Here is a 15,357-nt window from a genome sequence, read left to right as displayed (position 1 = left end):
CTGTTTCCACCGGTAGAATTAGCGCAGTAAAGCGTTGAGGCCTGAGCTGATTACCGGAGCGCGCTTTTATTTCTCTCTCTCTCTCTCTCTCTCCCCCTCTCACATCCCTCGCACTGCTGCTAAACAGCCACCTGCCTCTGTAGCGTAACGTTTCCTCCGCCATACATTTTTAAAAACACCTAGAGCCACAGAGGCCCCAGAAACAAACACATGCAGAAGGCAGTGGAGGCCCCACGGCTGAGATCTCTCCTAAATATAGACCAGCTCAAGTGCAGCTGCATTAGCATCACAAGTTTCATTACTGTTCTCTTTCGGTGCATCTGCAGCCTTGAGTGAAGAAGTGTAGCTGAGCCCCTGTCTTGTTGCACGGCTCACGAACTGTATCATTGCTTTTGCACCCACAGGAGGAATTATTTGGAAGATTCCCTAGTGATAATGTGTAGTTATAGGACAGGTGGATATCTACTGTTGACTTGCATAATTTTCCCACTCAAAGCATCAAGACAGCTGTTCTCACCACCAGGTGCATTTCTTTAACACTGCTGCATCTCTCTAGTCATTACTGTCACCGCTTCAAGTAAACCAGCAGAGACAGATGGATATCTGAGCAGTATTTCTGTCTCTGATACTGAGACTGCCACCCCACTGATATTTTTCACAACCCACTGCTGCCGGTGCTTCACTGGAATATTCATGCCTCGCCTTCTTCAGGGTGTCAGCAGGTCCTTTTTAAAAGTTTGAAGAATCTCACGTCAAGATTTAGCACCTTAAAGGATAAGGCTGATTTTATTCAATATTTTTCTCACTCAACAAATACCCATGAAAAAAGTCCAAAACCAGCAGCACTCTACCTCTCAATACTTTCTAACTTTCCCAGCCTGTCCCAAGTCTGTGGCCCTCAGTCCTGAGTTCATCGGTTCCTTCTGCAGGTCATAAATCTGTCTTGTCACATTTTTTGGAGTAATTACAGCAGCAGGACACTATATGTGGGATCAAATTAAACCACAGTTTTGAGGATTGAGGACACAGTCATATAATACTTGTAAATAGGATCAATGCATTGTTAGTTTTTCACCTTTCATGGGATTTGCTGACAATGAGAAAAACATCTTTATCCTTTAAAAGGTGCTAAAAATGTACCAATTTGTAATGACTTTGTTTTAATGTTATTTCTTACACAGTGATATTTAGTTGAGGTTGGAATATGTAACGCGGACCAAACTGTTATTATGTGTAGTTTGACCACAACTGTGGGTGGAAAGTGCAAGACTGTTGATTTTGCACTTCCACTAGGTCACATTCTAACTGTCATGCATTTCCCCTCCTACAATAACACATGACAGGGTTAATACTCTCCCAGAGCTGTCGTTTGCTACATTCGGTCGGAAACAGACCTCATTTCTTTATTTTATTTGTTAACTTGGCCTTAAATCCGATTCAAGTTAGTCCTGGAAGTCTAATTTGGCTTAAAGCTGCTGCTAAGTGGACTCATAGAATATTCAGTTTCACCAGTTTTTGTTTCTTTCGGTTTAATGGGAATGAAGACAAAGCATCTTGATTTAGTCCCTAAAGTTGGTCGGTATCCACGTTGCTAATGTGTCCTTGAGCAAGTCATTAATTCCCCACCAGCTATAGAGCTGCTGCTGCTGTGTAGCTGAGTCAGTGTGACCTCTTACCCACCTGTGGATTGTCAAATAAGGAGGAACAAGAAAAGATTTATTAGTTTGGTTTTTTTTTTCTCCTCCAAAAAATCCCTCATCAGTACTTTCCATAGTGGTGATGACCATAAAAAACAATTTGTGATGTGTAAAACATATGAGTAAGCCTCACTTCCTCAACTGAAGTTCCTGATGCAAACAGCCAGTAAGTAGTAAGGAGTGCAAAGGTCAGAGCACAGCGATAATAATCATGTGACACTAGAATCTGCATTTTAAAAGAGCACTTCTTGAACTGTTTGTCTGTAGGAGCACCTACAGTACATCCGGGACATATTTACATTTCCCAAGTAGTCTAGCTGAGCGGTATCTGAATCTCCCTTTTAGATGAGCCATAGCCGGAGAATGGTTGGCTATATATAGACCATTTTAATACTTTATTTAAAGATTATTAATGGAAACAGACACTGGACATTGCAGTGCTGCAGCATAGATTTCATAGGCAGTTTATTTCCACCAGACTAGACCTGTATATGGAATACTGCAGTCTGGGGAGGAGTGGAGAGTGAAACTGTTGAAAGATTGAGGCTGAAATCTTTATTATATAAATTTCCAGCAGACTCGTAAACAGAAGGAACCGCTGCTGATAAAACAATGCAGTACTCCGCTGATTCCTCTAAGCAGAAATATCCAAAAATGCAGTAGTGATGACATCAATAGTTGTCGTAGCACTTGTGGTGTTTGTAGAAGCTGTAGTATTAGCGGCACTGATAGTGATAGTGACTGTAATAATAATAGTACTGGCAGTATTAGCAGTAGTAGTAGCTGCTTACAGTCATATTGCATTGTAATGATATCAACATATCTGTTATTCAAATGAATGATTCTGGGAAAAATATGAATATAAACTGAGAAAAATCAGTTATTGAAGGTTTGTTTTCACACATTGTTGCCGTGCTGTGAAAACCATTTATCACCAGGATGTCAGCTTTCGTGTCTTTGTTTGCAGCTTTGGGACAAAGTGTGTGTGTTTTTTTTTTTTCAGGTAATCCAGTGGGTTCTTAAATGGTTGATAAACCTTTGTGAGTCACCTTCTACTCAAAAATGCGTTTCGCTTCTTGTTAATTCACTTTGATGTTTGAGCGTCACTGTGCGGAATGATGTACAGTGTGTGAGTGTGTTTGACACTAGAAGGCTGTTTTCATATTTCTCTGATGAAGGAGGAAATGTTTATCTGTTGCTCATATTTAATCTGAGTTTGACACGCTTACGTATGTGTTTTGTAACATCACAACTAGTTTGGAGCCAATCATGGTCCGGTATACAACTTACACAAGTGTGATGTGGAAACTTGAGGCCTCTAGTGCACAAACACTGAGAATGAATTTTACAGTAAAGAAGGAAACATCTTGTATCCAGCAGTTAAACTTTTAAAATGATTATTTGGATGTTCATAGACCTTTCAATGGAGTAAAGGAGTAGATTTTTGTCTTTTTTTGTTGTTGTCTTGCCTTTATTGGACAGGAGATAGTGAAGAATCACAATCAACAAACATAATAACACATAAAACAGTTAAAAGTAATGATAAAATAATGAAGCAAAAGCCATACAGTAGAAGTAAGTTTTGAGAGACAATGCAAAAAATAAAAGTTCCTCTGGTAGTTGTTCTGAAGGGTTGGAGCCCTGACAGCAAAAGCTCTGTCACTCTTGGTCTTCAGCCTTGACCGAGGAATAGCTAACAGGGCCTTATCTCAGGATCTCAAGCTACGTGCTGGTGAGTAATGCTTTAGAGGCTCAGCCAGGTAGCTCGGTGCCATACCGTTCAGGGCCTTAAAGGTCAAAAGTAAAATTTTAAATTCAATTCTAAAGCCGACAGGCAGCCAGTGAAAGTTATGACATGCAACAGAGGTCCTTGGCTAGGATCAAACCAGGGATGTTGCGGTTGTGCTACCAGGGCTTTCCGAGTAGATGTGATTCTAAGAATTTTTATGGAGGTAATTGAGCTTTTTTTGTGGAAAAAAACATGTCAGACACAAATTATTATTTCAAGCAGAGTATTTTCATGTGTCTTAAAGTATGAATGGAGGGAATCTTTTAACAGGTTGAAGCATTTTCTCGACTCGTACAGGAACACTTAATCCTTCAGTTTGTCTGAAAAATTCTCCAAATTTGGAGGTACATGGTTTTCATTGGACAGCGATGACATGTGAGGAGTTTTTTTCTGATGCAAAACGTCAATTTGAATAGTTTATATGTGAATTTGCATACATATATACATATATATATGTATGCAAATTAAACTTATACTCCGTAGTCGTCCTGGCTTGAATTGGGCCGCACTACAGAGACAGTTCATTTGAGAGTCCGAAGCTCGGCAGCAATGTGGCAGCAGTCTAGACAGTGAGTAGACTGGAGTCTGGAATCTCTGTGGATAAAATAACAGGTTCCCTCATCACATCGCACACCACATGACCCCTCAACTCTCATTATCCCGAGGGATGGTCTCTGTGTGTGTGTTGGAGATGGGGGGCAGAGTAGGTGACTGAATACACAACTCCATTCACGGTGTTCAATCTCTGGGCAGTTTCTATGAAATTGTAGTTTTTAGTAGCGCTTTAGCTCATCGCTGGATGACGGTCGTATAGGATTTCACATGCTGCCAGAGGGCACGGCGCTACCTTCTGTCTACAGTCCGTGATACTGAGGTGGATAAACATGATGACATTTCACTTTTTCTCTCTCTTCTCTCCCCCCTTCGTGTTCCCACAGTTTGGACCAACGTGGAGCCTCGGTCGGTGCCAGTGTTCCCTTGGCATTCTCTCGTCCCTTTCCTGGAGCCCAGCCAACCAGGGGCGGCTGCCCAGCCTGCTGATGGCCAGCAACTTGTCAATCAGGGCAAAGGTAGAAAATGACCCCACCGCTTTTCCTTGGACATGACATCATGCCTTTTTACCCAGAAAGCTGGTTTCTCTGAATGTACCCACATATATATATATATATAACTACATACTATTATCAACCAGCATGTCTCACTATATAATAAACATAACAGGAAATACTATGCAGGGCTGTATGTCTCAAATAACAACTGCCAAAACACTCAAGTACAAATGTTGGTTGGACAAACCAGGAGCCAAGTCAGTGTTTCCTAAAACTGTTGCAACTGAACTGCAAATCAGCACAGTTGGTGTTCACACCAGTACAGTTCCAGTAATGTTGTTGATGACGCTATTTATCGGCTTGAGTGCTAAAATTTATTCAAATACTAATTGGCAGGAAGAATCAGTAACCAAAAATCTAACTCGGGGACTGCAGTTTCGTTTTCATGAAGCTGCACGAAGCCTTTTATCTTCTCTAGTCTTTATGTGCTGTAGACTGTTTAAGGGCTGCTATTGATTAATCATTCAGTTTATGAAATGTCAATAAATAGTGGAATTTTTTTTCTCAGAACTCAAGGTCACAGTCTTAAATTGATTGTTTTGTCTGGCCAGCAATCCAAAAGACAAATTTATTCAATTTGCTAAAATATATGAAAAGCAGCAAACCCTTATATTTTCTGAAACCAGAGCCGGTGAATTTAATACATTTTTACTTGTAAAATTACTGAAATTCTTCATCGATTTTCGGAATAGTTTGCGACGACCAATCATTTCAGATCTACACTGTTAGATAAGCTGAATCACTCTCAGGGAAATTAGACTAGTCATGTCATCCCAAACAGCTTTCTGCCAGACAGTTTGCTATTTAAGGATGAACAAGCATAAAATACCACACTGCATACAGTCTTCTATGGATTTACCAATACTATGAGTCTTGGCTAAGTTATAATGGCTTAAAAAATGGAAGCTAATCTTTATTAACCAAGAAAATGAAGCAAGTTCACTAGATGACTAAAATAAACAAGACACTTGTAAATAAAAATAACTGTTGCATCAACTAAGTCCTGTGACTAGATACAATTACAGAAAACTCCCCGTATCTGTGAGGCATCTTCGATTTACTATTCTGGACTTTTCTTCTTACTACTGCAGCAGATTATAACAAAGATGCGGCCACAGCTTGTCACACCTCCCACAGTCAGTTATACAGCTAGCCAGAATAGAGCAGATCAACAACCAGACTGTATGAAGGCAGACATTTACACACATACGGCACCGATATGATATATGCTTCAGCTTTTTAACGGCTTCTCTTTTATTTTAACAGAGCCTCGCTGCGGGGTCGCCCTGGTTAGCGACGGACGGATCGGCCCTCCGGACTTAGAGAGAGGATCCCCGTCATGCCCTCCCCCGACCAATGACAATCCTCCTGCAGACAGGGGCGGGGCTGACAGCGAGACGGAGAGCGATACAGACGACCCGTAAGTCCAGAGATTAGTTGTTGGGGGGTTTTTTTTCCACTTTTTAGCAGCAATTTCTTGTCCTTCCTCCTGGTCTCGCCACGTTCAGGCAGCATGTGATGGTGCTTTCACTTGTTTTCTGCAAATTTAATTCCTGGCACACTGAAGATTAATTTTAAACTAACTTAAGCAAGATAGAGCGATGTAAATGGACTCAAGAGACGAAGAGAAAGAAGCACAGACATTTATTTAAATTCAAGCGTAGAGTAGCTTCCTCCAGTCAGGCGCAGACAACAGACGATCCAATTTAGGAGCTTTTACACACAAGTGCAGTATCTCATCTGTTATATAGCCGTTATAACTGATGGATAAACTCACTGACATATGGAAGTGGGATGTGTCTCAGTATTTCATGGCATAGATACTGGCTCATTAACATAGTGTCCAGGCATCTGTCTTTAATGTTCATTTCCATGTGTATATGTATAATCTGCAGCTCTGTTTCATTATTTCATATACTTAAAATATGAAGCAGCAACAAAACTAAAAGTGTGGTCTGCCGGTCTTTAGCTAACCGTCTGTTCTTTAAAAAGTATCACAACTTATTTTGGTGCTACTTGAAAATGGTGTTAGCTCATTTTGAGCAAACACTTCACACACACTGTGTCTCCAGAGGTTGTTTCCTTTCTGCAACTCTGGGTATGACTCAGTACACAGCAGATAGTAACTGTAGATTATATTAGACTCAGTTTGTTTGGGGGGAGTTTGAATCACCAGCTTCAAAACTTTCAAGGACGCTAAGCTCCGAACAGGTGTATTAAAACTCCACCTCTGACAGCGGACTCAAAAGAAACAAACAACAACAAACACGTTTTTTTTTACCAGCTGCGTCTGTGCGTGCGTGCGTGTGTTTGTGTGTTTGTCTGGCGAGAGAGTCTATGCTTGCTCATGCCACTCAGTCTCAGGCTGCGTCTTTGCGTCTGGCTGTGTTGTTGCTCTTTCAGAGTGACTCAGACGGGCTGCGTGGCTGTCTGGCTGGTAGTGTGGTTTTGAATGTTCAGGGTCACTGTGCTCACAATGGCCGCCGTCGTCAAAAGAAATGCTTCAGCAATCTCTCAGTGTTGCAGCGGTTACACTTGTGATCTCGCTGCATCTCAATAAAGAGACCGATGGCATTAACAAAAAACAAAAATAACACGTCTAATAAGAAGAAACGATCTCATGCTATGAATTCTAACAGATGCAGACAAATTGAAATATGATATAAACATATTTTAAAGTTGATTTATTTGTTTGCTTGCTCTTATGTGTCCATTCTCAGTCTGTTACTCCTTTTCTTGTCTTAGTTTTTATATTTTTAACCATCTGTCTGTCACTGCACCACTTTTGTTCAGACAAAATATCAATTTCTATGAAACAGCAGACATTCATGGTCCCCACAGGATAAATTATAAATAAATAAATCTGGTTCCAGCTTCACAAACGTGAATATTTCCTGGTTTCTTAAGTCTTCTATGATAGTAAACTGAATATAATAAATTTAATCATAATTAAGTGATGATGAAAGTAATCATTAGTTGCAGTTAACATCCTCACGCAGGCCAACAAACTGAAACACACTCCCACACACACACACACACACACACACACACACACATATATATTCACACATACACCTACAAACATCCACACAAATAGCACATTTGACTAAACCCCCAACGAAACTCACGCAACCCAAAACTCCCCGACCCCCTTCTGTTACTATGGTAACCGGTGACGGTGTTAATTGCTCTCTTCAAAGACAATGAATGAACTCGAGGTTTTCTATGTTACTCTTTTGCCTTTTTTTTTTTAATAATCTTTGTTGTGTTCACTATATTTGATTTTTTTTTTAAAAAAAGTACATCTGCAAAAGTATTTAAGAAGGAAAAAAAAAAAAAGCACCACACTGATGTAGTCACAGTTTGACACTGAGTTCACTCTCTTACTGCAGTGGGAAGAGTGTGCTCACGCTTTCTAAAGACTTGTCGAGTGATGGGAACTGTTCTGCACACGGTTTTAAACTGTTTTCTTGCCAGCCTGCCAAGAAAACATTAACCCAGGTTTATACACCACTGATTTATCACTCGACAGTTTTGCTCCATTGCTAATAGTTGTGTAGCCTATGGTGGTGTTTCTTTAAAAAAAAAAAAAAAAAAAAAAAAAAAAAAAACTGCATGAAAATATCCAGTCAAAACCGCACTTTTGTATGCACCATTTGGCTGATTGTTAGTGTTTGGGAGGTTCTGGCTTGTTTTGTCGATCCTCTCTCTCTCTCTCTCTCTCTCTCTCTCTCACTCGATTTATGTTTTATTATTCATGTTCTCTTTTTGGCTGTTACACTGTGATATAAATTGCCATATTATTGGAATAACAATATTAATAATTTCTGCCTTACTTCTCTTTTTCCCCGACTCCTGTAACTGCGATAGTTACTTCAAACTTAACCCAGTTTTCTGAGAACATTTTTATTTGCTTTTTTTTGTGTGTCTGGTAGCTTTTTTTTTTTCCTGGTTTCCTGGCTCACAGGAAGATTGCAATTTAGCTGTAGTAGAAACAGCAGTTTCTGTGGAATTAATTGAAGAAGGACTCGGGTATTTAGCACAAACGGCGATAACAACCACGACTGAACATGTTAAGAAATGTGCATCGACTTAACTGTAAATGAAAGGAAAAGAGAGAGAGAGATCACAAAAAGAAAAAAAAAAAAAAACCACAACTGTGTGCTGGCATGTGATCTCTGGATCTTTGGTGTTGCCAAATCAATGAAAAAAAAAAACAGGATCCTGCACGTAACCGCTATAATCGATATGCAAAATGTTTATACAGAGCAACATGTGATCCTGGTGAAGTGTTTATATTAAAAGCTTTACTTCATGGAAGATTTTCATTTGAGAGTTAGGATCAAATTCATAACAGCAGCTCGCACTCTTTACTTTGTTTCTAAATAAACAAACACTGATTTATTTATTTCTGTTGAATTCCTCCTTAAATCCTTTCACAACCCTTTAGGCTTGTTTCTTTCCTGAAAGTCCCTCAGATTGAGGAATCTTTTTTTTTTTTGTCTTGGTGTTCACTGCAGGTTCTCGCCGGGTGTGGCCAATGATCCGGCGCCCTCCACTGGCACCATCAAGAGACGCACGCAGTCCCTCAGCGCCCTGCCCAAGGACGGAGACAGGAAGGTCAGTCCACCGAGCAGATTATTAGTCAGCGAATAAGTGGGAAAAAAATGCAAATAGAAACAGGAAGACAGAGGTTATTTCTTATTAAATGTCACAGCTTACCGCAAACGTGTAAACTTTCTATCTGTCCACCTCCTTTCCTTTTTTCTACTTCCTACCGAACTAGAGAGAGAAAGACCACATCCGCCGTCCCATGAACGCGTTCATGATCTTCAGTAAGCGCCACCGAGCCCTCGTGCACCAGCGACATCCCAACCAGGACAACCGGACAGTCAGCAAGATCCTGGGGGAGTGGTGGTACGCTCTGGGGCCCAACGAGAAGCAGCAGTACCACGATCTAGCCTTCCAGGTAGAGACGCTTTCTCAGAATTATTTGTTTGCTGCTTATTTGTTCATAAATTTACTCTTTGTTTTGCATTGTCAGTTTGAAAGGGTACACATCCCTCTAGAGAGTATAAATACATATAAATAAATGTACAATTTACCACTAATGGCCACTACACTATAGCAAATTCTGTTCTTTAACATACATTAAATATGAAAGTTTTTCATTTCTAGACTCATAGTATTTTGCAGATGTGTCTGTTTTTGTGCACATGATTTAACTGATTCAGCAGCAGCAAATTTGTCTGAAATTAGGTGAAAAACTAGGTCGTTTTCATAAGCAGTGAAAGATTCCCCTCCCTCTTCCTCCCTCTTCTTCCTCCTCCAGGTGAAAGAGGCCCACTTCAGAGCCCACCCTGACTGGAAATGGTGTAACAAGGACCGCAGGAAGTCACTGTCAGAGGGCCGTGGGACCCCGAAGGAGCCACGAGAGAGGAGCATGTCAGAGAGTATAGGTGTGTGTGTGTGTGGTTTCAGTCATAGCGGATGTTCTTGTTCGTCTGTGTAACATATTGGTATTGAACTGTGTTTTTCTTTGTAAAAGAAAATGTACTTACAATCTTAAATACCAACAACAATAATCTCAAACTCTCATTACAAAAAGGCGGTGAGGGTTTTTCATTTTATCGATCCGTTTCACGATGGTACGCTGTGTTATTTCATCTCAGCTCAAGACTCTTTCCCCCTCTCTTCTCCAGATCCCCACTCAGAGTCCCAGGTGCTAGAGGGGAAGGTAGGAAGCTCAGGCTGGCCGGGGGGTTCGGACCGTCGAGGGGGGATGTTCGGCGGGCAGCACCCCCGTCCCCGAGCCTTTTCCCAGAGCGCCGTGCACACCCTGGAGCAGAGGGAGAGAGAGAGAGACCTGGAGAAGGTAGGAGGTTGTTAATCTGTAGCTCAAAGGCAGCAAACATACTCAGGAGATTTAAGAATGTGAAGCATACTGTTCCAGATCACTAGCTACCACAAACTACTTACTTAACGGTGTAATCTGTCAGAAAAACAGCCTGTTTAATTTTTTTTTTGTGTGTGTGTGTGTTTTTAGATTTCTTAAGCGTTAAAGAAAGTTAAGAGCATACGCTTTCAGTCAAGTCAAGAGTATTTTTCAAGGCTCTTGTGATACTTAACAAGGCTGTTGCTGCATCGTGCATCCATGAGAACAAAGAACAAAGTTAAACAAACACAAACGCAGACGATAAAAGCATCCGACTGAAGAAATTCAGTAGGCGCTCACATACACACGCCTACGCGCCAATATGCATGTGTGTAATTCACAGACAGCAGCCTTGTGTGTGTGTGTGTGTGTGTGTGTGTGTCTGTGTGTCCTTCACACTGCGAAGCATTTTGGTTGAACTCTACAACTTAAAGTACCGTGTTCAGAAAAAAAAACAGTTCAAATGGACTTGTTTGGTTCTTTGTGTGAGGGCTGGAGTTGTTGCTGCTGAGAACCCACTGAAAGCTCTGGGGGGGGAGCTCGGCTTCCAACTTCAAAGCTTCTACTTTCTACTTTTTTCGTGCCTTTGAAGGTATGAGACGGTGGTGTTTGCCGCTTCGCTCCTAATCACAGAGGAGTACGTCTGCATGTGAGCTCTTTTGTCTTGAAGGCATTTATTTAACGCTGGTGGCAAAGCCGTATATATGTATGGACGCTTTGATAATAGCTATATTACCTCTGTCTCAAGTATTATTATTAAGGAGTCAAGGTTTTTCTTTTCAGTTTTGAGTTTGTATTCAGTGTCTTACAAAAAAATATATATAAAATATATACATGTTTGCAACAACCACCATGAAATTAAAAAAAAAAAAAAAAACTGCACAAAACTAAACAAAGAAACTAAACAAAAAATCGTAAAACCATAAAAAATTTCTTTTTCCTTTTTCACTGTGTCAGGAGGATGGGGCAAATTTGTTTCGCAACCGGCCACCGCCACAGCCCCTGTACCATGGCGGGGCCAGCGAGGATGTGACCAGTGATGAAGAGCGCATGGTCATCTGTGAGGAGGAAGTGGACGATGATGTCATGGGTGAGTCAGTCGATCAGCAGAGCGGTTTAGCGGTTAGAGAAGGTGTTACATAGTAATAGTTTCAGTTCCCACAACGACGGTCAGTGTGTCTGAAAAAAACAAAACACTGAACGTCAGCGTGTCACAATGATTGTGTCAGCATTTGTCACCTTCTTCTAGGTGTTAACAGCTAAGAGTTTATAAAAGGGTTTGATGAGCACAACCCCGTTCTCTCATGTCTAGTTGTGGCTATCTGATGGTAATATCTGCAGCCTTTCCAAATTTTTGTCCACAAAAAAAAAATCACAGTGCTGCTTCACTTGCTGAGCTTTTATTGCAAATGAATTTACATATATTGTATATTAAGTTGCCTTTGTTAAAAAAACTTATTAAATGATTGTGTCACAGTGTCTAACCCATCATCACCTGACTCTACAGTTCTCCTCGGCTCTTTGGAGCGTTTTTGCGTCTTTCAGCTTATTGTTTTGGTTTTTTCGGCTTGCAACTTGACTTTTTTTGGTTCAGATCTGATAAACCGATTATACGCTCTCTGCCCGGCACTAAACGGGCAGACAAAGTGGAACATTTAGCAGCTATAGAGATATTGTTCTCAGGTGTCGGTGGAGGGAAAAACAGAGCTAAAACGAGAGTGAATATTGGATTTACATTGATCAGGTGGTGAGAAACACAACTCTCAATTAAATAATAACGTTGCTCCGTTTCTGCTCAATGTTATTAATAGGCAGCTGTTTGTGAACGCATTCGCCATATCAGCTTAATAAAGTAATCATTTATCAGCGCTGTCTCTACAGCTCCTTGCGCTGCCCTCACATGGCCGAAAAATCAATTAATGCAGGTTTAAACCAGCAACAACAACAGCCCGTAATTGATTATTTGAAAGAGAAGGCCGGCAGTCGCACGTAACTTCTCGTATAGAAATTATCACAGTGTTACTCAGCTCTGACTGCAAATGAAATCACCACCAGGAAGCAGTTAGACATACAATACCGGTCAAAAGTTTGGACACACATTCCCTTGAATGAGAAAGTGTGTCCAAACTTTTGACTATATATATTTAGTCCCCTTTGTTAAAATTTATGGAGTATTTAATACAATAACTTCTGATATCTATGTCCGATCCTCAGAGGATTCATGTCCCGAAGGCTCCATTGACCTCAAGTGTAAAGAGCGAGTGACAGACAGCGATGAGGATGAACCAGATGGACAGGTAGGTACACTCATCATCCACAGAGACTACAGTGTACTACATTTGGAGAGAGGAAACGTTGATTGGAAGAATTTCTGTCAGTGCTTATTTCTGATTTTTGTTCAGTCTCCTTATCAAGGAGTCAAGATAAAAAAAGGTGGACTGTGTAGCAGAAGTGCTGCACAGTCCAATAGACTGTCCGATGTTATGAATTAAGGCAATGAAACTGAATTTTTAACTACATCAGTCAGATAATATACAGAGAGACTTCAAGAGTTGCTTTTTTTTTATTATTAAAAATTTCCTCATAACATTTTAGGAGGGACTTCCAGGAACAGTGAGACATAAGTGTGCAACAAAAAACATGAGATCTATAATGAAGTCATCAATTCACACAATGAATACATGGAAACAGTTCATGACACATGTATTCAGGCGTGATTGCCTCATAGTTTTGAAAGCAAAAAGGAGAAATGAGAAAGAATGGTGTAAAAAAAAAAACCAGACCTGAAAACATTAGTTAGCGTCTGTTTCCTGGGAGTAACAATCCGATGTCATCTGGTATCTTTGGGGGTTTCTCTGAAGCCAACATTTGGTAACAGTCTTTTTATTTGAAGCCATGAGGAAGTAGAAACCATTTTTTAAATAAACTTTTAGGCACATCTCCAAATTCCAGAGAGAAAATTGAGACATTAATACTAAAGCCCAGTATCCTTGATATTAAGCATCCCACTTCCTCTCTAAAAGGCTATATTTATAGACAAAACCAAAATATGTGGGCACGGTCCACCAGTGCAGATCCACACTTCCGCCAGCAAATGTACCAGGTCCCAGTTAATTTGGATTTCAGCGTAGGAGTTGAAATCAAAAATCTCTCCAAGTCAGTTAATTGAAAGAAGAACTCTGAGTTTCCCTGGCTTGTATTCACGTCTCCTCAGGTATTTCTCTCTTAATCTCTTTTTCCCAAAGTTTATAATTTGTTGAGTTGTTGTTAGACGGGAATTTTCTTCTCAACTGTGTAATTCTGCGCGTAAGCCACCATTTGGTTGGTAGCTAATTTAAAGCTTTTTAGTCTTTGAATCCCTTTATCCTATCATTAAAAACCTACAGACTTTTCAGAGTTACTGTAAGTTGAGAAACTTGTGTGTTCATGAAGAAGAACTTTGCATAGTAACTTTCCTGCTTTGATCTCTCTCTCTCTCCATCTCTCCATCTCTCCCTTCCCTCCAGCATGGCTTCCAGCCAGTGGCTCGCTCCTCTCTCCCCTCCTCCTCTCCCTCCATCCCTCACTCCGACTCCACCTCAGCTAAAGGGAACTCAGGAGGAGGAGGAGGAAGCGGAGGAGGAGGAGGAGGAGGAGGAGGAGGAGGAGGTGCTGAGGATGGGTCTGAGAGGAAGAGAAAGAGAGGCACGGACGCAGGAGAGGAGGGGAGCGAGGGAGGATCCGTCAGAGAAGAAACAGCGACCGGAGGAGAAGGAGGTGGAGGAGGTGGGCAGGGTGTCTCCTCTCTGTCCATCGCAGGCTCAGCATCCGGCACCCAGGCGCCGCTCACATTCCCCCAGCAGGGTGTGACCCAGGTCCTCGGCGCTGTCCGCATGGCTCCCACTATGGTGACCAACGCGGTACGACCCATCGCCAGCACGCCCATCCCAATCGCCAGCAAACCAGCGGAAGCCGCCGTCACCCTCAGCTCCCTGCCTCAGGACAAGAAAGCCACTCTCCTGATTGGAGGCAGCGGACCTCAGCAGCTGCCAATCACCGCAGGGGGTGGGTACCCGTCCTCATCCTCCTCCTCCTCCTCCCCTGGTCCTGTCAGTGTAACCCCTGTGGGGGGCAGCGGCCTGGTCACTAGCCTAGTTTTGGGGGGGTCCTTCCCAGCCGCCCAACCAGTGCAGCTTCTCACCCCGCAGCCCCTGCCGCCGCACGCACAAACCCCCCTACCTGTAATCCAACCTCAGCTCCGCCCCGCCGCCACCTCTTCTCTCACACCTCCCGCCGGCCCCAAGCCGCTAGCGCAGGTCCAGTACATCCTGCCCACCGAGAGCCCCTCCTCCCCTCAGCTCACCCACCAGCAAATCCTCTCCCTGCCCACCAATGCCGCCCTGGCCAATGGCGTGCACTCAGGGGCTGGAATCAGAGTTGCATCAGTCAGCCCCGGGACCAGAGGTGAGACAGAGATCAAGGATTGGCTGACAGAAAAGAACAAACCAGTTTCGTCTTAGTGTTTTTCACTGGACCGCTGAAAACTGGAGAAAAATGTCTTTCTTAGATTTTTCTTTTTGCTGTAGTTCCCTTTTTTTCTTGTTAAACACCTCCATGGGAAAATTCTGAAAATAGATTTGATTAGCTTACATAAAGGGAGATAAATGATTGACAGAAGAGACACTGTTGACATTAGTATAGGCGCCCGCCGCCCACCTATGCCTCAATCACTCCATTCATAAGAGTCACAAGCAACAGAACATCGTTCCACCTTGTTATCAGCGAGGAATTTCTAATATATCACTAGCAGAAATGTCCTCCCTGTCTCAGTGTCTCCACCCACCCGTC

The 15,357-nt window shown here is 42.0% G+C and overlaps 1 protein-coding gene across 3 annotated transcripts in view; it reads left to right on the top strand.

The window, feature by feature from the left end:
* The window catches only part of cica (capicua transcriptional repressor a), a 39,252-nt gene that overhangs the window by 12,144 nt on the left and 11,751 nt on the right, over window positions 1-15,357 (top strand). For 2 of the 3 annotated variants that reach the window (XM_044336307.1, XM_044336308.1), the window contains exons 4-12: window positions 4,425-4,556; window positions 5,862-6,015; window positions 9,116-9,215; window positions 9,382-9,564; window positions 9,928-10,054; window positions 10,298-10,470; window positions 11,488-11,620; window positions 12,745-12,827; window positions 14,037-14,973. In XM_044336307.1, coding sequence (XP_044192242.1) covers window positions 4,425-4,556; window positions 5,862-6,015; window positions 9,116-9,215; window positions 9,382-9,564; window positions 9,928-10,054; window positions 10,298-10,470; window positions 11,488-11,620; window positions 12,745-12,827; window positions 14,037-14,973 — 2,022 coding nt within the window. The remainder of the gene's footprint in view (window positions 1-4,424; window positions 4,557-5,861; window positions 6,016-9,115; window positions 9,216-9,381; window positions 9,565-9,927; window positions 10,055-10,297; window positions 10,471-11,487; window positions 11,621-12,744; window positions 12,828-14,036; window positions 14,974-15,357) is intronic. The other variant, XM_044336309.1, reaches the window with a different exon arrangement.

Source organism: Thunnus albacares, chromosome 19 (genome assembly GCF_914725855.1).
Source record: "Thunnus albacares chromosome 19, fThuAlb1.1, whole genome shotgun sequence".
NCBI classification, from domain to species: domain Eukaryota; kingdom Metazoa; phylum Chordata; class Actinopteri; order Scombriformes; family Scombridae; genus Thunnus; species Thunnus albacares.
This window is presented reverse-complemented; position numbering and strand designations above follow the sequence as displayed.